Source organism: Peromyscus californicus, unplaced genomic scaffold (assembly GCF_007827085.1).
Source record: "Peromyscus californicus insignis strain IS unplaced genomic scaffold, ASM782708v3 Scaffold_7__1_contigs__length_154581171, whole genome shotgun sequence".
NCBI classification, from domain to species: Eukaryota; Metazoa; Chordata; class Mammalia; order Rodentia; family Cricetidae; genus Peromyscus; species Peromyscus californicus.
Window position 1 is genome coordinate 130,207,540 of NW_026294595.1, and position 27,281 is coordinate 130,234,820.

A 27,281-nucleotide genomic window follows, 5' to 3' on the forward strand; every position below is an offset into this window, starting at 1 on the left:
CAGCCTCCAGTCCCAAGAACTGGTGTGTGTGGCATGTGGGAAGGACCTAGAGTCTGTGAATGGACACCATTGTTATATTCTCCTGCCTGATCATCCTATCTTTAATGAACAACCTCCAGCTCTGACAGAAATTCCAAGAGAGTTAATGTCTTCTCTTTACAGGAGTCAGGACATTGCTCTGTAAAAACAGAGATGAACCAGGTACCACTTAGAAGCCCAGCCATAGATCTCTGGCTGATGGGGGGGTCAGCTGTGAGCACTGCCCCAAGACAGGCTTCAGTGAGGGGAAAGGATCTGCAATTTAGTGAGCACCTGGATAATGTGACATTTGATTCCCACACAGACTCAGTGAAGGAGGGAGGAGACTCTCCTGGGAACTTCGGTCTGATCGTTGACTTTCTTTATGGAATTATTTCAAACTCTCTGAAGGAGGGAGACTGAGGAGGGCTTCAGTGATCAACACTAATGTCCGTACTGTGCCTACCCCTTCCACGTTTATTTGGGGACTGAGGTTTTTTGTTTTGTCTTTATTTTATGTGTATGTGTTTTGTCTACATCCAAGTGCACCACAAGCAGTGCCCTGGGGACCAGAAGAGGTTGTCAGATCTTCTGGAACTGGAGTTACAGATGGTTGTGGGCTGCCATGTGGGTGCTTGCAAATGAACCCTGGTCCTTTACAAGAGCAACAAGTGCTCTTAACCACCCAGCTATCTTTCCAGCCCCATGGCTGATGTATTTTAAAGAAAGAAAGACCCAGGTATAATATCATTTTATATATGGCTACTTTAGTTTGCTACTCTAACAAAGATGGAATTTTAATATAACCACAAAATCAGTATCAAACTCAACAAAGTTAACAACTTCTTAAAATCTAATGCCAGAGCATTGGTAAAGTGCTTGTCATGTAAGCTTGAAGGCCTGAGTTTGATTCCCAGAACTCATACAAAAAAGCCAGGTAGGGTGTCAATCGCTTGTAATCCCAGCACTGGAGAGGCAGAGACAGGGGGATGCCTGGGACTTGCTGGCAAAGCAGCCTAGCCTAGTCAGGAAGCTCCAGGTCCAAGGAGAGACCCTGTCTCAAAACACAAGATGCAACAATGCCCAAGGTTGGCTTCTGGCCTCCACATACCCACACACTCTTGTAGGCACACACACAAACACACACACACACACTCACAATCTAATACCCAGTGGCAGTGTCCCCAATTACCTCAAAGTGTCTTTTACAGTTGTTGGCTTGCATCAGGATCCAAACAAGATCCACATCACACATGGCTCTTTTAAAGTCTTGTAATTTAAAATATAGCCCACCCCCACATTTCCCTGTCTTGCATGGAAGACATCGTCTTAAGTGTAGTCATTTGACTTGATAAGACTCAAGTTCACCTTTCACCTGTCTCTCTCCTCATGATTCCTGAGTATTGCAGAACAAAGCAAGCCTGATGAGGCGTAGGTTCACTTTTGGACAGGATCTTTCCTTGGTAGTATTGATATGTTCTGTTCACTACATCAGAAACACGTATGATTCAAGCTGTCCTGTTTAAAAATAGAAAGGAAGAAAGGAAGGAAGGAAGGAAGGAAGGAAGGAAGGAAGGAAGGAAGAAGGAAGGAAGGAAGGAAGGAAGGAAGGAAGGAAGGAAGGAAGGAAGGAAGGAGGGAAGGAAGGAAGGAAACAGTGTAGTCTACATCTGGACGCAAACCTCCTGAATCACAGTCCTCACTGCCCCCGGGTTTAAAAGATTTCCGAGACTCACACCTGTAATTCCAGCACTCACGAGAATGAGGCGGCAGGAAGACTGTTGTAGTTCTGAAGCCAGCCTGGGCTACGCAGTAAGTTCCAGACCAGCTGGAGATCCAGAGACCCTGTCCGGGGTGGCTCAGTGGGAGAAGCGCTCCTGTGCGAGCATGAGGACCTCAGTTTTGAGGCCTAACACCCACATAAAAGCCAGCTGTAGCAATGTGTGTCTGTAACCCCAAACCGGGGACAGAATTATGCAGATACTATGGGCTCCCTGGCTAGCTGGTCTAACCAAAACAGCAAACACTGGGTTTACTGAGAGACACTGTTTCAAGTAAATACATGAAAGTGTAGAGAGCAATAGAATTCTTCTACAGGCATGCCCCCATAGGTAAGCATGCCTGCACACATGCATACAACACACACCACACACACACACACACACACACACACACACACACACACACACACACACACCCCTCTCCAGATTGCCACTGAATTGTGCATGTGGTTCTCATTCCCTACTCCACTGAAGTGTACAAAGGGGCAGTCTAGCCCACCACACCTTAAAGCCATTTTCATTGAACTTTCTCTGTCCCCATTTTTTTCAAATGAGTCAACCAGTGAAGTCAGCAGATACCCACTCAGTTCTGCCAGGGGGGACCCAGCTCTCAGTATTCCTTCCTAGAGAAAGAGCCTTCATGACCATACCTTGCTTCACGGGACAGAGCCTTTCCACACTTAGCTCACTAACTCATCCCCCACGGGGGAGGTGGGGAAGGGAGGGATTATAATCTTCCGGTTTACAAATGACAACATGACCCTCTGCTGGGGGTATTGAGAAAGTCACACAGTTGGAAGGCGGCAGAGCCAGATGTGAAAGCGAGATGCCACATCTTTAACAGTCCCCACGGGGTCTGCAGCAGGTGGTCCAGGGACAGTACTTGGAAAACAGTAGTTTTGGTGCTTTCCCTCCCGGATGCTGTCACCTTGCCATGTCAGACTCGGGCAACTTTGAGCCACTTTCTGGGGCTACTGCCCCCAAGAAACTCAGTCTTGGGGCGGAATACGTACCCATGGCTGTAATTAATGAAAATTGGAAAGTGGCCAGCACCTAAAGCTGCCTGAGATTAAAATGCTGGCAGAGTGGAGAAGGCAGCATTCTCGGCCAGCTGGGAGAGCCAGGCTGGTTTCCTGGGAGATGAGCACCGGGGTGAACTTCAGAGGAAGGAGGGTCTTCTAGGTGCAGGGGACACCGCTGATGAGAAGGCAGAGGGGAAGAGAGATGCCTTGTGGGGGTGCTGCTGGAGTCAGGAAGATGGGGGTCCCCAACGAAGAAGTCCATCCTAAGAGGCAAGGTCCACTGGAGAAGCCAAGCAGTCTGTCATGCTACAGGGCCCAGAGACTTCCACAATTGGGGACGCTGGTCCTCTCACACAGCTCAACACAACAGTGGTAATGAGTAATGATCCGCCTGGGCCAGGACCTGGTATGGCACTTTGTTTACCTTGACTCATTAATCCTTGTCCCTGTTTTTATGAGGAAGGCAGCCATTATTTTCTTGGCTGCAGAGAAGAGCTCTTAAAATGCCACACTGCTAGGACATGGCAGAGCTGCAGAAGCCAATCTGCTTTCTGCCTCCCACCCTTTGGGGAGTGAAGACCCCAAAAGCCTTCTCTCCATGAGGCACCAGGCTCTTCTCCATAGCTGACCACTTCCTTCCCCATCCCTCTGTGTTCCCTCACAAGCTCAGTCTGGCTGCCCTCCCCTCTCCTTCCCTCTGGTCCCCAAAGCTCTCCTGATTCTGTGTAGTAGGATGCTGGCTTCTCAGCTCTTCTCTTCCTTTTGGTCCTGGGAAGAAACCCACAGGCCTCTTTCCTTTAAGGGATTTCACTACTCACACAATGGGCACAAGCCAAGGACAATGGCTGAGAATACCCAGGGGCTCCCTGGCTCCCTGCTGAGGTCCCTGTGGATGGTCCCAAGGAGAGGCCTGGTCAGGAGAGAGACCCTGAACAGCTTGTCCAGGTGGAGCAGCAGGCCAGGAGCAGAGCCAGGCCAGGCCGCAGGAAGCTGAGCTGCCTTCTGCCAGCCCCAACCACCACCTTTGTTTGGAGTGATGCTAAACGATGAGCTCACCGCTTCCCTGCTGCTGGAGGGACCAGGACCTGAGGAAGGAGCTGGGGGCAACCTGGCTTTCTCCTGTCAGCCTGCCTTTCTCAGCAGAAGGCCAACCCAGGCTTTTGGCCAACCTTGCAGTGATCTTGCCCATCCCCCATTCCTCTCCATCGCTCAAAGGTGGCTTCATGGATGACGCTGCTGGTGTCAGTGGAGAGTCAGTCTGAGTCTGGCCTGTAGAATTCTTCTCTTTTCCCAAGACCTTACTCAAAAGGCCAGATAACTCTCATCCTCATCTGACTCTCCTGGGGGCCTTGATGGGCTTAGGTAGGGCAGCTCTACCAGGAATACTCGACCCAGAATGGGCAGTAAGGTTCTGAATTCTGGTGGCCTCCCTAGACTTTGAGATGGCAGAAATGCCTAAGACTGGGAGATAAGAGGCAGATCTCAGGGGAGAACAAATGCCAGAGATATAAGAAGGAGTCCCTAACTGCACAGAGAAGCACCAGATCCAATGCCCTGCCCAACTCCTTGGCCAATTTCTTTCCCAATACTACGGTTACTTAATATCTACAAAGTCAGGCCTTGACCTACCCAAGGCTTAAAATGGAAGTTGAAGGGAGCTAGCTTTAAGAGAATCTGGTTGCTGAAACCCCACCAACCTTTCTGGCTAGGGCCTTGCTCTGTGTGGTCTAGCTCATGTCTTTTGGGCCGTAGCAACCAAGCAACTGTTCCTGCTATGCCGTACATTTCACACCTGTTTGCTATTCAGTCCTCATCCAGCCAATGAGTTAGGTCTGGTGTTTCCTTTCCACAAACCAGGACACTGAGGTTGAGGTGTTGGCCCGAGTTCACAAAGCTTGCGGGTGTGGCACTGGAAGTGAAGGTGACCTGTCCCATCTCAGGGTGCTCAAAACCACCACACCTCCCTGCCCCTCAGTTCCGTGTTCAGGATCCTGGGTCCCAATCTCAGCACCAGGTTCCCACCTGTTCTTGACCCCTCAACCTTGATTTTAGCCAGTAGTTCCAGAACTAGGGTCCTGCTGCCCCACACAGAGCCCTGTACACACCAGACCTCCTGAAGATGACTACCCAACAGCCACCCCAAGGACTTACTTCTCGTCTTGCCATAGCTTCCTTGATTCTGCCCACCGGCACCCCAGTACCTGCACCCCACCTTCTGAACTGATCCCACTGATCTACCTGCCTCAGGTCTCCTTTGCCTCTAATCCTTTCTCCAATGGTAACCAGGGTGACTTCATCATGCCCCACCTCCTCTCCTGCTATCCCTGCTCCCCCACCCATGACCAAGAAACTGATCCAAATTCCTTTGTAGGGCATCACAGAGCCCGGCTTGCCAGCCTGGCTGACCTCATCTCTCCCTGGCCCTCCCTTTGTGCTTTGTTCTAGAGCCAAGTGGAATGAACTGCTTGTCCCTGGACCTGGTTTACAGCAGTATCTCTGCCAGGAATGCTACTCCACCCTCTTCCTCTCTAACCCTGAATCCATTCTTCAGACTAAAGACTTACGCTTCCCCCATGGGGGGTCCTCCCTGAGCATCTTCCTCCAATCCAGTGGGACTTAGTAGCACAGACATGTAGTCCCAGGTACTTGGAGGCTGAGGCAGGAGAGTTGCAAGTTCAAGGCCCCTATTAATAAAAATTAAAAGAGGGGGCTGGAGAGATGGCTCAAAGGTTAAGAGCATCAGCTGCTCTTCCAGAGATCCTGAGTTCAATTCCCAGCAACCACATGGTGGCTCACAACCATCTGTAATGAGATCTGGTGCCCTCTTATGGCCTGCAGGGATACATGCAGGCAGAACACTATACATAATAAATAAACCTTTTAAAAAAAATATTGCTCAGTGGTATATGCAAGACCCAAAGGTACCTTTAAAAAAGAAAGCTCTCAATCTTTACACACATCTGTTGTTAAAGCACCCCAGTGCCTGGATACTGTGTAGCTTTTGCATTTTTTTCCATATACCCCTCTGTACTAAGAGGTACCTAGGCAAAGACTATGTTTGATTTCTCTATGTCACCAGTGTCCAACAGAGGGGCAGGAGCAGGGGATATGCTAAGTGTTTGATATGCTAAGTAATGGACTGACTAAATACTAAGTGGTGGGTGCCCTGGGTATCTCCTATGTCCCTCTCTACAGGCAACGACCTCTTCCTGGTGGCTGTGCATGAACTGGGCCATGCACTGGGACTGGAGCACTCTAATGACCCCAGTGCCATCATGGCACCCTTCTACCAATACATGGAGACGCACAACTTCAAACTTCCCCAGGATGACCTCCAGGGTATCCAGAAGATTTACGGTGTGTGTAGTGGTGGGGGGGGGCACTGTTGTTAATGTGAGCATGTGCTATGTTAGGTGTGGGGGCCACTGTTGTTAATGTGAGCATGGACGATGTCAGATGTGGGGGCCACTGTTGTTAATGTGAGCATGGACGATGTCAGATGTGGGGGCTACTGTTGTTAATGTGAACATGGGCTGTGGCAGGTGTGTGGGCCACTGTTGTTAATGTGAGCATGGGCTGTGGCAGGTGTGTGGGCCACTGTAGTTAATGTGAGCATGGGCTGTGGCAGGTGTGTGGGCCACTGTAGTTAATGTGAGCATGGGCTGTGGCAGGTGTGGGGTTGGGCCCTTTGCCCATTGCCAGCGTTGCTGCTGTGTCTCCGTGTTGACTTTTATAAGGTCCCCCAGCACACTGGGAAACCTTGGGGAAGGAGGGGGTTCGAGCTGTGACTGGGAAGGGCAAAGTGAGGTGAGGCCCACTCATTCCCTCTTTTCTACCCTTTTCCACCCACCTCCTTGTTACCTCCTGTTCTCGTGACCTCCCTTTCCCAGATGGGGACCAGGCACCCTGCGGGGTGCCTCTAACCTAGGAAAGTCACACATCTGCCTGAGTAATGGTGATAAGTATTAGAATCAGATCTAGAATCAGAATAAGATCACAGAATCTGTGATCTTAGGGAAAATGTGAAGCTAGCTTGCTGTCTTAATAAGATAGGAAAGCCTACCATGCTACCATGTACAAGTCATGCTGGCATGGAGGGTCTACTCGGGTTCATTGAAATGGGAGACCAGTTCTTGAGCAAATGCTGGTCAACATAGCACAGGAGTGGAGGCACCTTCTGGGGAAGGTGCAGCAGCCAGGGCCCTGCATCCCAGCCGGTGAAGCAGCAGGGGTAGGGTGGGTAGCCAATATTAGAAGTTATTTCAAAGGTGGCACGGACGAGATCTGCTGACCGATCAGATGTGGGGATGAGGGACAGAAGGAACAGGTCAAGCTAATGCCAAGAGTTCTGACTTTGCAGGGGTGGAGCTCAGCAGCTGAGTGTTCACCTGGTACACATGAAACCCTACTTTGATCCCCAGAACCACATGAACCAGGCATGGTAGCATACACCTGTAATTCCAGCCTTCTAGAGGTAGAATCAAGAGGATCAGGAGTTCAAATTCATCCCCTTTGCTATATACATTAGGTGTTTGAGGCCAGCCAGTGGTACATGAGACCCTGTCTTTAAAAAATGGCGGGGGCGAGGGCATGCTCTGGTCTTTGTAATTGTAGAATAATAGGATTTCTCAGTCTGCAGCCCATAGACCAAAGCTGGGATAGTCACGTGGTGTCTTCAGTGTACACTACATAGTTACTAGTTACAAATGGCTATTGGAATTGAAATGTATAATAGTTAAACTGAAGCTTCAGTTCCTCAGCCATTAAGAACTAGTCCCTTACTTCAAGTCCTCAGTAGCCATGTGTGCATGTGGCCAGCAGCGACTATGTTGACAGCGCAGACATGGAACGATTCTGTCACCACACAGTATGTCCGAGGACACTCTGAGGGTCTTTAAAGTCAGCAACCCAGATGAGCCCTTACAGCAGTGACGCTCAACTGGGTTGCTCTTGGGACTCATCTTGGGATTCTTACAAAAAAAACAAAAAACACTGACATCCAGCCCTCACTCCAGAGATCTGAGTGAGTCCATCTGGGAGCTCCCTGAAGATCTGGAGTTGTAGAACTCCCCTATGAGCTGCCCAAGTTGAGAGGCATTACAAAGGAAGAAAAGCGACCTGTAAGGGTACCCAGTCTCTGGAGCAGGGTGGGCACTTCTAACAATGCAGGCCCAAGGGGCAGACGAACCAAGAGTGCAGGGCCCTGGAAAAGGAGGAACATGGTTCAAAGCAAATTGTTTCCAGAATCTTACTCTCCAATGTGTGGCCCTCAGACCAGGGACATGGGCTTCACCTGAGACCCTGAAGACATACTGTCTCGGGATCCAGTCCAGGTCCTCTGAGTCACAACCTGCATTACCAAGATGATTCACTCAGTCAACAAAGCTCGAGTTGATAACTGTTGGATTCCGAAATACAGAGGTCATTGGTGATCTTGGCAAGTGATTTGGGTGGAAAACGGAGCTGACGCTCTGTTGAAGTTGGCTGAAGAATGGAAGTGGTTCGAATTTAGAGTTCAGACTATGTGAAGGAGAGCAGAAAGGAGGGTGTGCGCCACTGGCCCTCAGGAAGGACAAGCTTCTTCTTAAAAAGGGAAAGATTCCAGACTGGGGATGGGAAAGCCAAGGTCCCTATCTAGTGGCTCTGTCCATCTGTTTTCTCAAAGACGGTGGAGTTAAATCAAGGAGAGCAGACAGGAAGTCAGAAGGGACAGACTTGACCTGGAACTGCCTATGTAGTGATGGGGCAAGGGTAGATGACAGCAGGGAAGAGCTGGGCCCTCTCTAAGACACAGCCCCTCTCTCCAGGACCCCCAGCCGAACCCCTGGAGCCCACAAGGCCCCTTCCTACACTCCCGGTCCGCAGGATCCACTCACCGTCTGAGAGGAAACATGAGCGGCAGCCCAGGCCCCCTCGGCCACCTCTGGGGGACCGACCATCCACTCCAGGTGCCAAGCCCAACATCTGCGATGGCAATTTCAACACGGTGGCCCTCTTCCGGGGCGAGATGTTTGTGTTTAAGGTACGGCTGGTGGACCAGTGCCACCTAGGATGTCCCTTTCCCCACAATGGAGGCGCCTGCTCTATCGCCAGGCTGCTGTGGGGCCTGGACAGGAGCTAGTCTAGTGGCTAGGACCCCGAGTCTCTCTCTGGTGCTGACAGGTTAATCAACTTGGTTCTACAAGGTGACAAGGAAAGATTGGTGAGCTGACAGCTTCTAAGGAGCCAATCAATGCTCAGGAAAATGCTAGAGACGGTTTCTGGTCTATGACCTTGGATAAGTCACCCTCCTTCTCCAGACCTCAGCTACCCAACCTGGGGTAGTCATTCCTCTGATAAAGGATGTGTGAAGATTTATGGCTAGGAAGATGCAGGGCCTGGTCAGGGGTGGGAGAGTCTACAGCTCCTTCCAGGGCATGAGTGACGGGTACTGCCAGGCTGTATCATGTTCCCTGTCCTGAGCCTGCCATGGGAGCCAAGACTACCTGAGCATGGTGCATGGCAGGCTAGAGTCTGGAAGGAGGGTTCTGGTTAAGGACCTTTAGAATCAACAGTTGTGGGCAGGAGGAGCAGGAAGCGGGTCAGGACAGAGGAAGAAGCTGAGGAGACACAGACCTAGTGCCAACTCAGCCCCTCATGGAAAGTTCTGGAGCTAGAATGGCCCATCAGAGTCATTCCATGTTGGATGCAAAATGAAGTTGAAGCCATCTCAAAAGAACGGAAAGCTGACTGCTCGTACACTTCCAGCCACTGGTGAATACCCTCTACCAAATGGGAGCGGGACAACAGGTCTCCATGACACTGGGGGCAGAGAAAGGCCACCCATTTCCCTTCCTAAGGTGTCCCCAGGAAGCTTCAAGCACTAAGTCAAAATCAGGCCATGTAAGCTAGCCCAGTTCTGCCTCTCACTAATTGGTTGTTTCTAGGCATGGTCTTTGGCCTTCCTGAAGACTCTGAATGTGTCAGATTGACTAGACAGAGTTGTGCAAGTCAGAATAAAGTATTTTAAAAACTGGACCTGAGCCAGGCAGTGGTAACACACACCTTTAATCCCAGCACTCGGGAGGCAGAGCCAGGCAGATCTCTGTGAGTTCGAGGACAGCCTGGTTTACAGAGCAAGATCGAGGACAGGCACCAAAACTACACAGAGAAACCCTGTCTCAAAACAAAAACAAAACAAACAAAAACAAAAACAGAACAAAACAAAAAAAATAACTGGACCTGAAAGTTTTGAAATGTTGGAGCCATGCCTCAGTGGTTAAGAGCACTTACTGCTCTTGCAGAGGACCTGTGTTCGGTTCCCAGTACCTACATGGTGGCTCACAACTACCTCTAACTTTTAGTTCCAGAGAATCCAATGCCCTCTTTTGATGTCTGTAGACTCATGCACACACACACACACACACACACACACACACTCAGGCACACACCCGTATACATAAATGAAGCACATACATACACTCAGGCACACACCCGTATACATAAATGATGCACATACATACACTCAGGCACACACCCGTATACATAAATGATGCACATACATACTCAGGCACACCCATATACATAAATGAATTTTTAAAAATATCCTAGTTCTGTACTATCTTCTGTGAGCCATATTCCTACTGCAGCACTCGTATTTCCTTGAGCCTCCCAATAAAGTGTTCACAGGCAAGTGTGGGTTTTATCCTCCCCTTTACCACACTGGATCCCACGGACCAGTCCCACCCAGCCCAGCTGATATCAGTGGCTTTCTGCTGCCCTCCTGTGGCCACTCCAGGTCTTGGCAGTTGCCTTTCTAGCCTTTCCACACCTCTCCCACACCCATCTGCTCTGTGTGTCTCATAGTCCTTGGACAGCAGGAGGTTTAAATGAAGAGTTACATCCTGTCTTCTTTTAAGAGTTGGAAGCAGCAGATGGACAGACTCTATGGGAGGTTGTGAGGCTGAGCCCCAGGGTTGGTGTTGGGTTGCTGGGCCTGAGCCCTGGGGCTGAGATCACTAAATTCAGAGGTAAGACCTGCCACCTGCCTTTCTCATCCACCCTCCCCCCAGGATCGCTGGTTCTGGCGCCTGCGCAATAACCGGGTACAGGAGGGATACCCCATGCAGATTGAGCAGTTCTGGAAGGGCCTGCCTGCCCGTATAGATGCAGCCTATGAAAGGGCGGATGGAAGATTTGTCTTCTTCAAAGGTAACATGGGGCATTTCTGTGCCCCTTTTGAAGCTTCGTTTTTCCCATCTACACCAGAAGAGGTGGCGTGGGAAGCAGATGGGCAGACACTGACTTCTGAAGGGTCAGATCCCTGCAGGTAGGAAGTATATCATCTGGGGAAAACAAGTCAAGAAAGTGCCAACGTAAATGGGGTAAAAAAAAAAAATCCATGCACATGAAGTACAGGGTAAGACAAAGACCACCAAGCACTCCACTGGAAGGTCATGCTCTCAGTTCTGTAAGAGCCCAGACAGAGCAGGCCACACAGGGCAGAGATAAGGGGGGAGGGAAAGGAGGCTGACATGCCCAGCCTGGGCTAGCCCACTTCTGAGTTGTTTCACATTGGTAACCCTGACTTGGCCCCACCGAAGCTGGGTAAGATACAGCTTACAGTGAAATGCAAGGCTAGCATACGGGGAACTGAACATCGTGGCTGAATGTAGTGGAGCGTGGAAGCCAGGCCAAGGCCGGAAACTCACTGCAGGTTTCCGAGTAACAGAACCATGGGAGAGGTGGCATGCGGGGAGGCAGGGAGGGTGTTTCAGAGGACAACATTCCCCATGAGGCCCAGGCCAGAGAGGAGCAGCACAGCTAGAGAACAGGATGGCTGTGAGAAGTTTCGGGGCCTCACGAGTGGCTGAGTACTGAGAGAGGAAGAAGGAAAGAGACTCAGAAACGATGCCAGCACTTCTTAGGGATGCTGGGAGGTAGAAAGATGAAGAAAAAGGAGCCTTTCTGGTAGACTGAGGAGCTCTGAAAACCCACTTGAGGAGCTAGGGACCATGGAAGAGCACAGGATGTGAGGGGGTGGGGCTCAGGTCAAATGTGTGAGGGGCTATGTCCTCAGAGGCAGGTGTCTGTATAGCAGTGTGAGGCTCCGGGAGAGCCCTGAGCGGATGTGTAAAGAGTGGCTGAAGTCCTGAGTGGGTGTGTACTGTCTGACATAAGAAAGCCATGTCAAGGACAAAGGAACGTGGACCCATGGGAAACGGGCAACCTTCCCCACAGGGGTCAGGCTTAGGTTGGTAAAGCCTTGTTGTGGTCCAGGTGGGAATGTTTGTTAACAGTTGACCAATGTGTGCAAAAACTGTGGCTTCCTCCATCCGAGACTGCTCGTCTATGGAGACTTCCACTGACACTAGCTCCTTCCCGGTTCCGAACATAATGAAGACACCGAGGTTCCGGGTTGTTGCAGGAGTAGGTACTGCTCCATCAGAACAGCAGGGATCACCAAAAATGAAAGAGGGTAGCCAAGTGTGGTGATTACTCCCATAATCCCAGCACTTAGGAGGCAGACCCCTGAAAGTTTGAGACCAGACCGACCGACATAATGAATTCCAGGCTAGTCAAGGATAAAAAACAAGACTGTCTCAAAAAGGAGTCACAAAACCAAGACGGCAGGACAGAGAGCCTACGTAGCATGTATGGCACCCACTGCCCAAAATCTATGATTGGCTTCTCGCTCCCCAAATTGGTTGGGTCAGGGGCTAAGAACACATACATTCTGACTTTATGAATGAAGATGGGCAAGGGGGCCAGCACTTCTAGCACTGGGTGGCTCCTGAAAGCTGATTCTGTACTTTTCCCGCAGGCGACAAGTACTGGGTGTTCAAAGAAGTGACCGTGGAGCCTGGGTACCCCCACAGCTTGGGAGAGTTGGGAAGCTGCCTGCCCCGTGAAGGAATCGACACAGCTCTGCGCTGGGAACCTGTGGGCAAAACCTACTTTTTCAAAGGCGAACGGTACTGGCGCTACAGCGAGGAGCGGCGAGCCACAGACCCTGGCTACCCCAAGCCCATCACCGTGTGGAAGGGCATCCCGCAGGCTCCACAAGGGGCCTTCATCAGCAAGGAAGGATGTAAGGACCAAGCTGAGGTGGGAATGGGGAGTTAATTTTAGTGGTTCTCAGGGCCCAGACATATTCTCTGGGTATCCAGATTTGAGTAATGTAACTTGATAACACACAACTGCCCCAAATGGACCATGTTCATATAGTAAATTAACTTGCAGTGATGGACAGGGGTGGTTCAAAGGTGCTTTTTCATGGGGTTTGAAGGCTAGGCTGGCAATTGCTCACCATGTGCTATCAGGAAGCTCCCAGTCTGTCTACCTACCAGATTAGAAGCTACTCAAAGGAGGGTCAGTCTTTACCAGATGCTGAGCAAGCACCCAAAACTGCCTGTTGGTCTGGCTAAAAGCACTGACTCTTGAACAGGGCTGGCTGGGTTCACAGACCCCTCCTCCACCACTCATAAGATTGGGCAAGTCATCGAACTCTTCTCACTCTACTGTCCGTGAAATGGGAATGATCAATAAAAGACTGATAAGGTAAATTACAGAGAGCACCTAGCCTAAAGGCCACCACATGGTCTATGCCATGTACAAGTTATAGCTGTCCTCACCCTCTCATTAGTGTTTCAGTTTGTGTAAGATGACAGGACTCAGTCATTTGCTGCATGGTCATTACTGAGAGCCAGTTTGTGTGGGAGGGCTCAGGACAGAAGCTGTAAGGCTTGCATTCTTCTCAGTCCAGTGACAGCAAGTTACATCACAACAGAGCTAAAAGAGAAATAAAGAAGGCAGGGGACAGACACCACTGCTTAGTGGCTTCAAAACAGGATGCTTTGGGGGGTGGGGAGCCTCAGAGACAGGTGACACCAAAGACCTTGACCAATGAAAGTCCCGGGGAGCCAGCCAATGAGGAGAGTCTATGAGCTGCTTGGCTGGCTGAGTTGCTAAGGCTGTTGCTGGGAGCCTTGAGGGAGCTGCCTTGGGAGTAATTGGCGAGTTGCCTGGCCCTGCTGCATGCCTTCTTTCCTTTCAGCCATCAAAGCCACTCGAAGTGTCCTAAGAACTTGTATCTGTGTTACAAAGTGATATATATCAAGCGCCCCCCCCCCCAGTCTGTAATTGTGGAGCGATGGTGTCTGCTGCCAGAAGAAGAAATTTTGCCCCTTAACTCCCATTGGCTTGGGGCAAGAGTTAAACTGAGGCCCTGGAGCTATGGAGATGGCACTGTACAAGCCTTAAACTGGGGGCTTGATCTGACCCTTATAGGAAGCCTGGGGCACAGCATGACAGAGCTGTTTCCAGACTAAGAATGATCCAGCCTGGGCAGTATAAATTAAAGCGTTTGTCAGCTCTACTCAAAATCCCTTAGAGGGTTCCCGGCACCTTTGAACTAACAGGTGGTATGCTCCATGTCCTGGGGCCCCCTCTGCTTTCTTAGTTACTGCACTATCAGGGGAGTACTGCACTCACCGACCACCTCGGTGCCAGCAGGCCACTCGCTCCCCCCCCCCCCATTCCACGTGGAGTTTCTCTCTTGACACAGCACCCCAGATCTACACTAGTCCAGAGCAGGTGCTGGGGAGTGTCCGGGAGTGGTGGTGCTGAGCCCTTCCCTTTCCTGCAGATTACACCTACTTCTACAAAGGTCGGGACTACTGGAAGTTTGACAACCAGAAACTGAGCGTGGAGCCAGGCTACCCACGCAACATCCTGCGTGACTGGATGGGCTGCAAGCAGAAGGAGGTAGAGCGGCGTAAGGAGCGGAGGCTGCCCCAGGATGATGTGGACATCATGGTGACCATCGACGATGTGCCGGGCTCCGTGAATGCCGTGGCTGTGGTTGTCCCCTGCACCCTGTCCCTCTGCCTCCTGGTGCTGCTCTACACGATCTTCCAGTTCAAGAACAAGGCGGGTCCTCAGCCCGTCACCTACTATAAGCGGCCAGTCCAGGAATGGGTATGAGCAGCCCAGAGCCCTCTCTGTCTACCCAGTCTGGCCAGCCAGGCCCTTCCTCACCAGGGTCTGAGGGGCAGCTCTAGCCACTGCCCACCGGGGCCAGCAGGGCCCTAGGCCAGGTTCGTGTGTAGCTGAAGTGGTGGGTGCATTGGTCTAGGATGAGTGTGGGGCAGGGAGTGGTGGTGGCTGTGCCCCAAGTTGGGTAGCTGACACCCGGTTGCCAGCCTGCTGGCCTGGGTAGATCACTCTCTACTCAAAGGAATAGGCCAGGCCCTGTCAGGAGGCAAGGATCATGCCAGGAGGTGCCCCTGAGGTCACTGCATCCTATGGTGTCTGAAGGTACTGAAGCTGCAAGCCTGGCTGGACCCGGCCCTCTGAGGCAGGCCAGCGCTAGTTCTCACCCCACCCCCTTCCCCAAGATGCCACCAATCCGTCTCCTCTGCCAACACCTGCTGGTCAGATGTCTCCTCACCCCTCCCCAACTCTCCTCCAGGGCTGCAGTGCCCCTGCTGCCAACACAGTGGGCAAAAGCCTGGGTTTCCCCTGCTAGCCAATAGCAGATTCCTCAGGAAACCTGCCCACTTGTCAGGTCTCCCCTGGGACCCAGGATTTAGGGTCACATGCTGCAGGCAAGGCTGTGGCCCGGCTGGGTCTCCCAAGGACCCAGCTGTCATGTCGTGAATATTTAAATGTCCTGTCACTACTGTTTAAAGTCCCATTTTGCAAAGGCTACTTGAGGCTTTAGGTCAATTAGAGGTGACTGTCTTGGTGATGAGGCCAGTGTGATGGCCCTTCCCCGGGCATTAAGGACCACGGTGCTGCCAAGGCCACTCTAGGATCCTGATACTAGCAGGGGTCCTGTTCAGGAGGCTCCACAGCTGGAGCAGGAGCTGCTCCTGGTTCTGGAGGCAGATCCGAGTTTGTGACCAACCTCTACTCCCTTTCCATTCATGTCCCCAGCCCTGCTCCAGCCTGTCTTTTATGGCATGGGGACTCAACCTGACTAGTTAGGTGAAGCAGAGATGGCTCTGTCTAGGGCCACCATTGTCATAGCCTCAGAGTAAAGGACCAGGGCAGCCCTTTAAGTACTCCATCCACATCCCCAGTGACCCTGAGGTAACTCAATCTCTCAGCCTGGAGATGGTGTTTGTGCTCCAGTCTTGACCCTGGCAGCCCAGCTCACTGGGTCCATCTTCCTGCACTGCTCTTAGGAAAGGGGTACTCCTAGCTGGTAGCAGCCCCAAGCTTGGGGCTTCCCCTCACTCCCTACCCCACCCCGCTTTTCTTTTTCTTTTTCTTTTTTGAACCTGAGACCCTTCTTCACACTGACAGGAGTTCCTAGGCTTTGACTCGACTTGCTCCAGTCTGGCATGCTTGTCATGACCAATGGGTGCAGTAATGCTCGCTGGCTCGCTGCCAAAGTCCAAAAGCGGTAAGAGGCAGCCTTCAGGGTGCTAGTGGGTCGCCAACCCTGCCCTCTGAGCCTGCATGGGCCTTGCCCTGCCCTGTGGCCTCTGGGACTTGGGTCAGCTTACCCTGTAGCACAGACAGGGACTCCTGCTGCCCTGGGAGCTGTTGAGTAAAAACTCTTGTCCCAGAAGCATCTATCTGTATGGATGTGTCCCGTCATCATCCTGTTTCTTCTCATTTCAGCCAAGGGCAGGCTCCCTGGGGCAGGCGGGGAACAACTGCAGAGATTTAGTGATTCATAGGTTTGTACAGTGTTTTATACTTTGCGAAGCACTTTATTAGCTCACGTCTGTCCACTCACATGAAGGCCCTAAGAGGCTGAGGGTTACACTCATCTTGCCCTCAGGTGAAGCACAGGGAGGTCTTGTCTGCCCCTGCCATCTAGTGGCCCTGGCTGGTCTGTGTTCCCATCTGTGGGGCCCTTCTAGGGTCTGAGATAACATCTTTTCTATTCCTATCTTCTGGGCCTCCCTCTCCTCAGGTTGGTGCTCTCACTTCTTGAAAGCTCTAGGCCCCGCAGGCTCCCTGTTGGCTCCTGGTACTCCAAGACCAGTTGAGAAAGAGCAGGAGATGGAGGCAGGCAGCCCAGGTTGCAAATGTGAGGGATGCAGGGCCGGGCCCAGAGGGCTCAGCCTAGAGGCTTCCAATCTTGGATTCTTCTGCCTGCAATCATCTGTTTGTCCATCACCCCAGGCCAGAGCAGTCAGAGGGGCAAAGCACCAGGGGCCACCAGAGCTCAGCTTCCCCTCAGCCTGGATGACATCACAGCATTTTAGTGTCGGTCACATTTTAAACTGATCAGCCTTTGTATAATGTTTTTTAAATCATTTCTAAATAAAACAGAAATACAGTGTCTTTTCCCTGGGGTATGGGAACAAGGACCAGGGCCTAAGTGTGCCCTTAAGAAGCTTCAGGGAGAAAAGGGTGCATTGGGGTATTCTGCAGTTGCCTCATGCATCTCAGCAATCACATGTCCTACCCCCAGGTACCTCGGGAGTATGGGAGGGTCACTGTGACAAGGCTTCTCTGGAGACAGGGCACACGGGGCCATGACCTGGGACACCTGCAGCAGCTCAGCTCTAGCGAAGGGGAAACCAGAGTTGGACAACATCAGGATCCAGCCAGGAGGCCTGCATCTGGTCCTGGTTCTTCTGGTTCAGGAAGGCTGCCCCAGGGCGGAGCTGGAAAGGGGCTTGGAGATGATCTGGTTTAGGGGCTGGTGAGGAAGGGAACAAGTCTGGGGTCGGGAAGCAGTCCCCTAAGGTCGCCCTGTGGGACTTCCAGTCTCCAGGATCTTTCTTAAATCCCTGCCCAGAGTGAGGAAGTGAGACAGGAAATCATGGGGTGAAGAGACAAAAGCCAGGCCAGGCCCAAGAGAGCAGAGGCCAGGGGTAACCGGGTCAATACCAGGATGTGCAGGCGATTAGAAAGCGCACATCATCCAGTGGTCCCCAGGGGCCGGGCTCGGGCAGAGGCTGCTGCGGACCCTCTGGCGCCGGAGGCTGGGGCTGCGCAGGCTCCGGGCCATCCTGGCCACCACTCAGGAGAGCGCCCATGGTCTGTAACAGAAGCCCATCAGGCATCAGGCCAAAGCTGGCGACACCCCACCCACCACCAACACCCTACCGCACCCTCACCTTAGGCAGCGAAGTGAAAGCGGATTTGCCGGAAGCTCAGCCTGGGCAGCCTGGCCTGGGAGGAGCAGCTTTATGACGCAGCCGCAGAGCCGTAGTGAAGCCTTCGCACGCCAGGGGCGGGCCTGCTGAGCATGAGACGGCCTGCGACAGGCCAGCCCCGCCCAGGGCCCCAGGCCCCGCCCCACGCACAGCAAGGCTCCATTGGAGCCAACCACAGGAGGCAGCCTGGCCTTATCGCTCTCCAGCTTCCTCAAGGTCAGACAGGGATATAATACACTGAAGCTGTGTGCCTGTGGCTTCACAAGGTGCTCGCCCAGGCAGAGAGAAGAGCAGGGATTCTTCTGAGGCCAGGGAAAGCAAGGCAGACGATGGGTTAAAACGGAACCCCAGACTAGGTATATATACCTGGTTGTCTTTGAACTCGCTCTGTAACCAGGCCGGCTCCATCTCACAGATCCACTTGCCTTTGCCTCTGGGATTAACGGTGTGTACTACCACACTCTCAGGTCTCCCGTCTTGAGGGAGAGCACTGCATGTCAATCCCACCCAACTTCCCCATGACCCAGGAAGAGCTGGAAAAGGTGTTGCAAACAGAATGTCCACAAACAGCACACCGAGGGTGGTCGGAGGCAGTCCTTTAATGGGGCGGGACACAAGACAGCACACTTCCATCCAGGAGCCACAAAAGCAGCGTGACACGGCAGGCTTTCTGTAGCAATAGTAAGAGATGGCACAGGTGAAGAAGGGCTGGGCACTCAACTACTCAGCTCTGGTGAGCTCTGCCATGCCCTGCTGCCAGTATTTGTTACAGACTAGCTCAGGCATGAAAAATGAGCCGAAGTCCAGAGGCAGGAGCCCACACAACAGCATGGAAGGTGACTCATGTGAGGCTGAAGAGAGAAAAGTGTATTGTCAGTAGCTGTTTTACAGGATACATGCTGCCCCACCCTTTGACTTGTTCTAGTTCAGTCGTTGAGAAGCTACACCTGTCCCCACCAAGTTTCCAGATTCCAACAAATCCTGTATATGAAGGTCTAGCCTAAACTCTCCAGGTACGAAAAGTAAAACCAATTCTTTCCTCATTGGGCCACCTTTCTCCAATTTATTCAGTTACTGATCATAAACTCGAGCTTCAGAACATAAGAGATAGAAGCAAGGAAGGTCGGTGAGAACAAGATGTGCCCAGACCAGTCTCGCAGAGGCCAGGCTGAGGCCAAAACTTTGGCCTCCTTTTCCAGAACTGCTAATACAAAAGGCCACAAATACTAGACTGGAAAACAGATCTGCTCTACAAGGGCTAAGTGAACTCACTCCTATTGGAGGTGGTAATCATTGCCTGATAATGAAACCGGAATGCTTATTGTGTACGCAGCCATGTACAGAGGTTGACGTCATGTGTCTTTCTCAGTTGTCTTTCCAATTTATTTTTTTGAGACAGGGTCTCTCACTGAACCTGGAGCTCATTACTTCTGCTAGACTGTCTGGCCAGTGAGCCCCCAGCACTAGAGTTCCAGACATGTGGCACAGGCCCAGTTTTTATGTGGGTGCTGGGAATACTGCTTACCCAGCAAGTATTACCCACTATACTACCTCCCCATGCCAACCTGGCATCTTATGGGCTCCCCAAAACATGTCCAAAAACCAAAGGAAACTGACTATGGAGGCTTCCCTTCCTTCCCAATGCCCTTCTCTTTCTACTGTCTAATAGCATAGGCAGGACGACCAGAACACACTAGCCTGCAGCTAGCAGTTCTGCTTAACTTTAATACCGTTTCTATAATTGACAATATTTTGCTATCGTTTTTTGCTATATGTTCCAAAGGACAGGGCGTGTTTTGATCATCAAGTTAATATTCTGGCACATAAAACGCTGTGGAACAACTTCTCAGGCTGGGGTGTAGCTCAACAGTACAGCATTTGCCTAGAGTGCATAAGCTCTCAATTGTTCAACAGCTCTGACAGCAGTTAGTCAGAGGGAGTACCAAAATGTCCTCATCATTTCTCAAAGTAGCTTATTTAAACACATGCACACAGCCAGGTGTGGTGGCACATACCTCTAGCCACACCACATCACCAGCCTGGGTCACATGACACCATCTTTTAAAGAACCAAACACAGAGTTGGACTGTATTCCATGTACAGTCAGAACCTCTGAGAGACTTGCACTAAGAATCTACATAAACAAGCAACCCAACATCCACTAAAGCTCAAAATCTCAGGTTAACAATCAAAACTTGCTGATACTGGAATCTAAAGCCCTCAGCCTCTAGGGAAACGTTTATCCTTCACATACTCAGTATTTTCCCATCTCTCTATCTGTATGAGGTTCTTCTTCCTCACTCTTTTCTCCATATTTAAACACATCCTTATCCCCTGAAGCAGACTAAATATCACTCATAAAACCTCTATAAATCCCAGAAGACTTCCCACCAGTTTCACAAGCTGCCCATATGGGGACAATTAAGGAACTGTTTGTTTCTCATTTAACAGCTAGAAGTTACAGATAGCAAACATATCTCCCATGTACACTGTGAACCCCTCAGGGACAGGATACAGAACTACCCTACCTGATTACCCCCATGCAGCCTTATCCGTGGGCATCAGTGCAAACAGATGCAACAGGATAAAGGGTAAAAGTCCTTCCGAGGTAAGCTTTCTATTCTCATAGATGTGTCTGTTAGTTGGGCATGGCATGCCCTAAGAAAGGTCCCTGGCAGGCTGAAAGAAAGGAGGCCAAAGTACCCAGCACCTGCCCCTGCTGCTCTTCCAGATAAGAGTCAAGTCTCGGCCCAGCCTCCCAAGTGATGACAGTGAGCAACCATGCCTAGCTTGGTTAGCTTTTTAATCCACAAGTCTAGACCAGTGGTTCTCAACCTCCCTAACGCTGTGACCCTTAAAAATCCTCATGTTGTGGTGACCCCCAACTCTAAAACTATTTCGTTACTATTTCAAGACTGTAATTTTGCTACTGTTATGAATCATAATAAAAATATCTGATATGCAAGATATCTGATACTCGCCAGGCAGTGGTAGCGCACGCCTTTAATCCCAGCACTCGGGAGGCAGTGGATCTCTGAGTCTGAGGCCAGCCTGGGCTACAGAGTGAGTTCCAGGAAAGGCGCCAAAGCTACAAAGAGAGACCCTGTCTCTCGGGGGCTGGGGGTGGGGGGGTGTCTGATATGCAATCCTGGGAAAGGGTCATTCAACCTCCAAAGGGGTTGAGAACCCTTTGTCTAAACCATGATTTCGATACAAAAATACAGATTGAGAACCACTGGTCTAAACCATGATTTCGATACAAAAATCCACCTGCAACCTGTTTAAGCGCACCCTTAGCAATCTAGGGTCTCCCCAGTGATTAAGAGGAAGCTTTCCTAGCCAACAGCTCTTTTCTATCTCAGGGCTTAGGCCACCAGTTGGAGACAACGGACACATAGGTAAATTCAAATGCAAAAACATGGTCAGAAATCAAAAGAGATGAATACAGGAAAGGTCTGCCTAGAGAGCCCAGTCTTCAAGGAAGACTGAGTATGAGCAGATGCTCTAAGTCGGTATGCACATTCACTCGAGATTTGGGGAAAACCTCCCAAACACAACATGGCTCTCATTCAAGGATGCTTCTTCCTCTCCTCTCAAAGACAGAGTGAGCTGAGCATGGTGGCGCATACCTTGAATCCCAGCATTTGGGAGGCAGAGGCAGGTGAATCTCTGAGTTCCAGGATAGCCAGGGTTACACAGAGAAACCCTGCCTCGAAAGACAAAAACAAAACAAGGCAAAGTTACCTGTCAATGAGGGAATCCCGCATGCTGGTGGCAATGGTACTAGGCTTGGAATCGTTCAGCTTGAAAACGCTCTCCACCACCGACAGCTCTGTGCTGGTTGTGTCCAGACCACAGAAAGCACACCAATCATTCACTACCATCCCAGCAGCAATCACCTCACTCCCTCGGTTCACAGTGCCTGCCTGCAGAGGTTTGAGCTCAATATAAGTCATGGCACCAAAGCAAATTCTCTTGCTTCAAGTGAGGACTCTTCTCCCAAAGTTTCGTGTCTCAAGGCCCCAGTCCCAAACCAGGGAAGATAATGACCCAGACTCCCAAGGACTGACAAAAGAGATTGCATCTAGTAGACAGGGGTCAGAAGGCAGGAATGCTTACCACAAGGGGAACCTGAAGAAGGGAGGACAGCTCGTCCTGGTCCTCGATTGAAGTCTTAGGGTGCACCAGACCTCCTTGATTACTGAAGACACAGTAGCTTCCTACTAACACCTGGTCAGCAACGGTCTGTCTGAAGACTTCCACCTTGAGCACATCAGCCAGGATTTCTTCTGTCTCCTGCTGACCAAAGGTACTGTGCCCAGGATCCAGAACATGTAAGCCAAACATCCAGGGGCTCTCTAAGCAACCCTGAGTCTTTACTACACATTTGCACGTGGAAGCCTCACTGAGTAAGACATGGGTATGGCTAAGAGTCTAGGCCTAGCCTGGAGCTCCTAAAACCTAGGCAAGCCCTGAGAAACATGAGTCTTGGCTCCATGTCACCCTTTTCACTAATACATACCCTAGCTCAACTGTCAACCAACTCTCATGGCCCATGGTCCAAGACTGAATAGGCCACTCTCCCCAACGCTGAAGGATTAATGCCCTCCCCAGCCTGATACTGATAAAGGCCCTTATACTATTCCCATGAGAGTAAGAAACTTGAGTGCTGAGATAACAGGAAATATACAAGTGAAACCCTTAATTCCTGCCTTGGAGGAATAATGGCTAACCATTATTAGCTAGGCTAGTCCTGTAACTTCCAGACCAAGCTGCCACCTCACCCTGTCCAAGTCTGGGTGGACCAAGGCCACATAGTCATTGCAGGTGGTGACATTGCCCAGGGCTGAGAGCCGCTCCTCCACCCTCCGTATCTGCACCGAATCTGGAAGGCTGTTTCGGATATGCTGCAGCTCCTGGTCCGTGGTGTTGTTGGGTACCAGTAGCCCATGCCTGTTCCCTAAAGAGAACAAAATTGTAAGGTGGGATAAAGATAAACCATGAGCATAGGAGCTGCTTCCTGGGATATCTCCCATTCTAACCCAATTAGCTTTTCTAGGAGAGCTCTAAGCTCAAACCCCAACCTACAGATCCACATATGAACCACAGGTCCCCTGGACAGGCCTCAGATGGCTGAGAATCTATCCCAACAAACATCACCCACCTTATCATTATCTACTATGGGGGTGGGGAGTTCAGGACTAGCAAGGAAGGCTCTTGGCATTATTGTGCTACCATTACATACCACCTGGATAGCTAAAATTGTTCAAAGACCATCAAGTGATAGCAATAATACATGGAACAACCAGAACTCTATGCTGACAGGAGTGTACAATGAATGGCCATCTACTTCAGATAATTACTGGTATCATCTACGACACTAAACTGTCACACACCCTGTGACTATTTCATTCCACTCATGGGTATTATATATCCAATAGAAATATGTACGTATGTTCATATTTACAGAGTAGTACTATTCGTAAGACACCAAACTAAAAACTGTCTAAATACTCCTTATACTAGAATGTTTATACAAAGCATTCAACAACGTGAAGGAACTACACCACATTATGACATCTACAGTTAAACTTCTGCCTAGCCTTAGGAACCACAGTTCTGAACTTCAAGTTACTTTCATTAACTCAGACCAAAGACCAGGTAAAATTTCCCAAATCGTGTCAGAATTTGTTTCATATCCAAAGGACATGGCTAAAGGTTCTCATTATTAAAGATCTGAGTGCTGAAGTAAATAAGAAACTAAGTAGAGTCATCATCCATGCTATGCTTAAACATTTTTTAAAGGTAAATAAAGGTCTGGATAGCCCCAACGTGTAGAATCAAAAAAAAAAGGTGGACAGGCAGGTTAAAGAAAGGACTGCTTAGGCACAATGAAACACACATACTAATCCCAAAACTTGTTAGGATCACGCTTCAGATGCAAGTATATCAGGAGTTCTAGGTCATTCTCAGCTACAGGGACAGTGCAACCGAGGCCAACATGGAAGGGAAAGAAAAAGAAATGAAGGTTGGAGGCCATTCAGCGGTTCTTGGAGGTCAAAGTGTGAAAGTGCCATTCAAGAGACATATTCAGAGATGCAAGATTTAAATGTAGCTGGAAACAGGATGACCTGGGAATCTTAGGGATTTTGCTGAGGCAGAAATTAATGCTCAAAACCATGAAGCAACTTGTGTATAACCAGAGGCATGAAAGAGACGGGATTCAAATCCTCCTCCACCCTAGGAGTGGAACACGGTGAGTCACATACCTCTGAGTGTGTCTCCTCAATAGTCTAACTAAAGCAATCCCTACTTTCCAGTATTACTGTGAAGGAAAAATGAGATCAAGAATCAAAGCACTTAATATTATTTTGCTATGACTCCTCTCACGAAGTCTAGCATTCTTGATCTGCAATTAGACTGAGTCCCACCCACCCCTGACAGACTCCAGAGTCCACCGAGATTGAAAGCCTGGAAATCCCTGGATCACTGGGGTAAGTAAGGTCCAGGAGTTAATGATTGACTCATAGTGCTTCGAGGCTCCACTCGTCCCTCGGCGTCTTCCACCTGCCTTACCCACACACATGCGCCCGATGATTCGGCAGCCGGCGATGGATGCATGCACCACGGGAATGGTTTCGGAGAGCTCGCCCTCGAACACACTGCAGAAACACGGAGTCGCTGGTTCCTGGGGTCCCTCACTCTGCCGGACCTCTCGCCCCCAGCACCCCTTCCCTTCCCTCCCTCCCCCCACCCCGCCACAGGACCAGGAGCTCTCGTCTCACCTGTAGAAGTTCTCCGACCCTCCGATGGCCACCAGGCAGTAGGTGTTCGTGAGCTTGGCGAAACAACCGACCTCACAGTTGTTCTCGAACGACGCTCTGACCGCCATGAAAGAAGCTGGGGGCAGCGCGACTGCGGGATCTGGGGCGACAGGTCGTCTCAGGAGCCGGCTCAACCCACCTCGCTTCCTCAGACCCCCGCCCTCTCAGGCCCCTCGGACCCCGGGTCGCGCCCACGGGATCCCTCCTGACTCTCCTGCCCCAAATCCTCCCGCCTCGGGGCCCCGAACTGACCCTTGCCGCCCAGCGTCCCACCAGCTCACCAAACGACTCCAATCTCCACACGCTGGAACTACTTCTCCCGTACTAGCTTTCCGTTTCCGCCTCCTCCCGGGGCGGGCTTCCGGGAGCGCGCGGGAGCCAAGCCAAGCTGGCGGCCTCTCTAGCCCCACCCTTTAGGAGGACTCTATGGTTGCTAGTGGTTTGGTTTGGCTCCGCCCAACCCTCCTATGCATGGTGTTCTCGCCGTCGGCTGTTGGCTTCCCTCGCTAGTGGGTCTTTTAGAAGGAATAATCAACCAGACTTGAGGCTGGGCAGATGAATGTTCGAGGGAGAGGAACCAGTGTTGTCTGGCTGAAGATGGGTTGATGAGGGATGTGTTTACCGAATAAGGCCGGAGGGAGAAGGGGCCGGTTTGGGAAAGGGGATGATCCCAGCCTGGCCACGCGGACGGAAATGAGAAGCTGGAGCAGAGGCGAGAGTCAGGGGCTGAGGATTAAATCCCGAGGATTAAATCACCCAGGAGATCGTCCAGTAGGGAGAACCAAGACCAGGACAAAGTGGTTGGAGAGGGCATGCCGAGAGCCATAGGAAACAGACTGAAGAAGATATAGGAAAGAGGGGGAGATGTGTGAAGCTGGGTGTTGGGGAGACTGGAGAAGGGGGTCTAGGGTGGACAAAGATGTGAGTTATGACTTGCTTCCTTGATGTGTTCTTACGAAGTTTAGCGCGCGCGCGCGCACACACACACACACACACACACACACCCCAGCAGCCACCATCTGCCCTGGGGATAGTGGTGTGGCCCGTTTTCATAGACAGATTAAACTTGACTCATCTATTGTAGAATCTACAGACATCCTCAGGGTGTCCCAGAATGCCACAGCAAAGAAGGAAGAAGCTAAGAACCCCTTACCTCAGACCCGAATGCCTTTCAGTCTTCTCCAAGGAACGCTATTAATCCGAAAAGGGCCTGAATGTTGCCTTTCCCCCATCCCCATCATGTAATCCCACAACTTCGAACACATCAGGTCGCTACTGGGTCTAACCACATCTGCCTTTATTGATTGGTAGCATGCCCTGTCTCAGGCGGGTGGTGAGTTCAGGAGAAAGGCCCACGACCAATTGCAACCTGAGCTTCAAGAGACGTTCAGCAAGGTGGCCTGTTTTTGTGTCCTAAGTGTCCGTCCACATGCTCTGCTTATCTTCCTCAGTTTACCCCAGACTAGCTCACTGAGCCCTCTTTCCATCCGACTTACTCTACCAAGAATTCTAACTCTCTCCCGCGTCTGCCTCTGTCCCTAACCCCATCCTTCAAGACCTGCCTCAAAGTCAGCTTCTCTCTGAGAAACTTTCCCCATTGCTCCACCATCTCCATGACTCTCCGTCATATGATACATCTCTGCCATGTTTTCTGTGGTTTGTGCATATAAGCTGTAGCCCTCAAGATTGCAATCTCTCAGCTCTGTAGCAAGTTCAGAGCAGGGCTTTACAAGCAGAGCTAGGATGGGGGTCACGTGTATTTGTAGTTTGTGAATCTCAAGGGGTTTCAGCAGTGTGTACTGAATGCATGTATTTTCTGTGGCCATTCATTTAGGCAAACGAGGCTAAGTGCTTGCAACTGAAGTTCTGTCTGAGCTCATCACCTAGAGCTGTGTGTACTCACTGTGCATCTATGGTTATACCTAGTCACTGTTCTGTGTACACTGTATGGGCACCTGGGGCATCCTTGTAGTGTCTGTATTTTGTGTACAGGAACTACAGATACTGTGTGTTGGGTCTGTGCAAACAAAATACATGTTAAAAGCCAGGGGCACCTGGACTGGGAGAGTTCCCCACCCTGTCCTTTACTTAGCTCTGCCTCCAAATTAACCATCCAAATTCTGGACTTCAGCTCCCATACTTATAAATCGGGAAGAATACCTTCCAGACTCTCTGGCCTCTGTGGCAGAAAGAAGACGAGGAAAGGAAGGTCATCCTTTGGAAAGCATCACAATAAGGTGCACACACTGTACTGCTGCTGTGGCTCTGAAGCCTGCCACCTTCAGAAATCACCTGTGGTGAATGCGGCTCCGCTGCCAGGTGCAGAAGAAAGGACAGCCGGAGTGCCAAGGCTAAGAGATGGCATGCTACCGGGACTAGGTGGATGAGGCACCCAAAAATTGTCTAGTGAAGATTCAGATACGGATTCTGTGAAAGCACAACACCAAAAGCCAAGAGGGCAGCTGTTGCAGCATCCAGTTATTCTAGAAGATTTCAGTCAGTCATAGGATAAATGTTCTGGTTTCCAAAACT

At 50.8% G+C, this 27,281-nt stretch overlaps 3 protein-coding genes and 1 long non-coding RNA gene across 6 annotated transcripts in view; 1 reads left to right on the forward strand and 3 right to left on the reverse strand.

Annotated features, from left to right (window-relative positions):
- The window catches only part of Mmp24 (matrix metallopeptidase 24), a 43,342-nt gene extending 26,238 nt beyond the window's left edge, over nucleotides 1-17,104 (forward strand). Inside the window, exons 5-9 of one of the 2 annotated variants that reach the window (XM_052722606.1) lie at nucleotides 6,017-6,178; nucleotides 8,629-8,843; nucleotides 10,873-11,011; nucleotides 12,624-12,890; nucleotides 14,448-17,104. In XM_052722606.1, coding sequence (XP_052578566.1) covers nucleotides 6,017-6,178; nucleotides 8,629-8,843; nucleotides 10,873-11,011; nucleotides 12,624-12,890; nucleotides 14,448-14,785 — 1,121 coding nt within the window. In that variant the 3' untranslated portion in view covers nucleotides 14,786-17,104. Of the gene's footprint in view, nucleotides 1-6,016; nucleotides 6,179-8,628; nucleotides 8,844-10,872; nucleotides 11,012-12,623; nucleotides 12,908-14,447 lie in introns of both variants that reach the window. The other variant, XM_052722607.1, reaches the window with a different exon arrangement.
- LOC128100444 (uncharacterized) lies at nucleotides 755-5,260 on the reverse strand. The gene is made up of 2 exons (XR_008214794.1): nucleotides 1,387-5,260; nucleotides 755-1,072 (listed from the first exon to the last, which is right to left on the reverse strand). It is a non-coding gene; the product is annotated as an uncharacterized LOC128100444 (long non-coding RNA).
- Nucleotides 17,050-18,020, reverse strand: Mmp24os (MMP24 opposite strand). The gene is made up of 2 exons (XM_052722610.1): nucleotides 17,887-18,020; nucleotides 17,050-17,808 (listed from the first exon to the last, which is right to left on the reverse strand). Exon 2 carries the CDS (start codon nucleotides 17,803-17,805, stop codon nucleotides 17,650-17,652), a length of 156 nt encoding a protein of 51 aa, XP_052578570.1. The 5' UTR covers nucleotides 17,806-17,808; nucleotides 17,887-18,020; the 3' UTR covers nucleotides 17,050-17,649.
- A 486-nt stretch (nucleotides 18,021-18,506) lies between these two features.
- Nucleotides 18,507-25,155, reverse strand: Eif6 (eukaryotic translation initiation factor 6). Of its 2 annotated transcripts, none has more exons than XM_052722608.1 (7): nucleotides 25,031-25,155; nucleotides 24,711-24,849; nucleotides 24,502-24,587; nucleotides 22,710-22,885; nucleotides 22,045-22,221; nucleotides 21,670-21,851; nucleotides 18,507-18,776 (listed from the first exon to the last, which is right to left on the reverse strand). In XM_052722608.1, exons 2-7 carry the CDS (start codon nucleotides 24,815-24,817, stop codon nucleotides 18,767-18,769), a joined length of 738 nt encoding a protein of 245 aa, XP_052578568.1. In that variant the 5' UTR covers nucleotides 24,818-24,849; nucleotides 25,031-25,155; the 3' UTR covers nucleotides 18,507-18,766. The 2 variants fall into 2 exon arrangements, with proteins under 2 accessions (XP_052578568.1, XP_052578569.1); XM_052722609.1 differs by having other exon boundaries at nucleotides 25,002-25,095.
- Between the last annotated feature and the right edge of the window lie 2,126 nt (nucleotides 25,156-27,281).

Bases quoted from the DNA above. Each gene is read 5' to 3' on its own strand.
- Mmp24os (XM_052722610.1), bottom strand. From the start codon at position 17,805: ATGGGCGCTCTCCTGAGTGGTGGCCAGGATGGCCCGGAGCCTGCGCAG.
- Eif6 (XM_052722608.1), bottom strand. From the start codon at position 24,817: ATGGCGGTCAGAGCGTCGTTCGAGAACAACTGTGAGGTCGGTTGTTTC. The intron at 24,588-24,710 runs GTGAGACGAGAG...GTGTTTCTGCAG, and splicing joins GGGTCGGAGAACTTCTACAG to TGTGTTCGAGGGCGAGCTCT. The intron at 22,222-22,709 runs GTGAGGTGGCAG...TTTGGTCAGCAG, and splicing joins TCCACCCAGACTTGGACAGG to GAGACAGAAGAAATCCTGGC.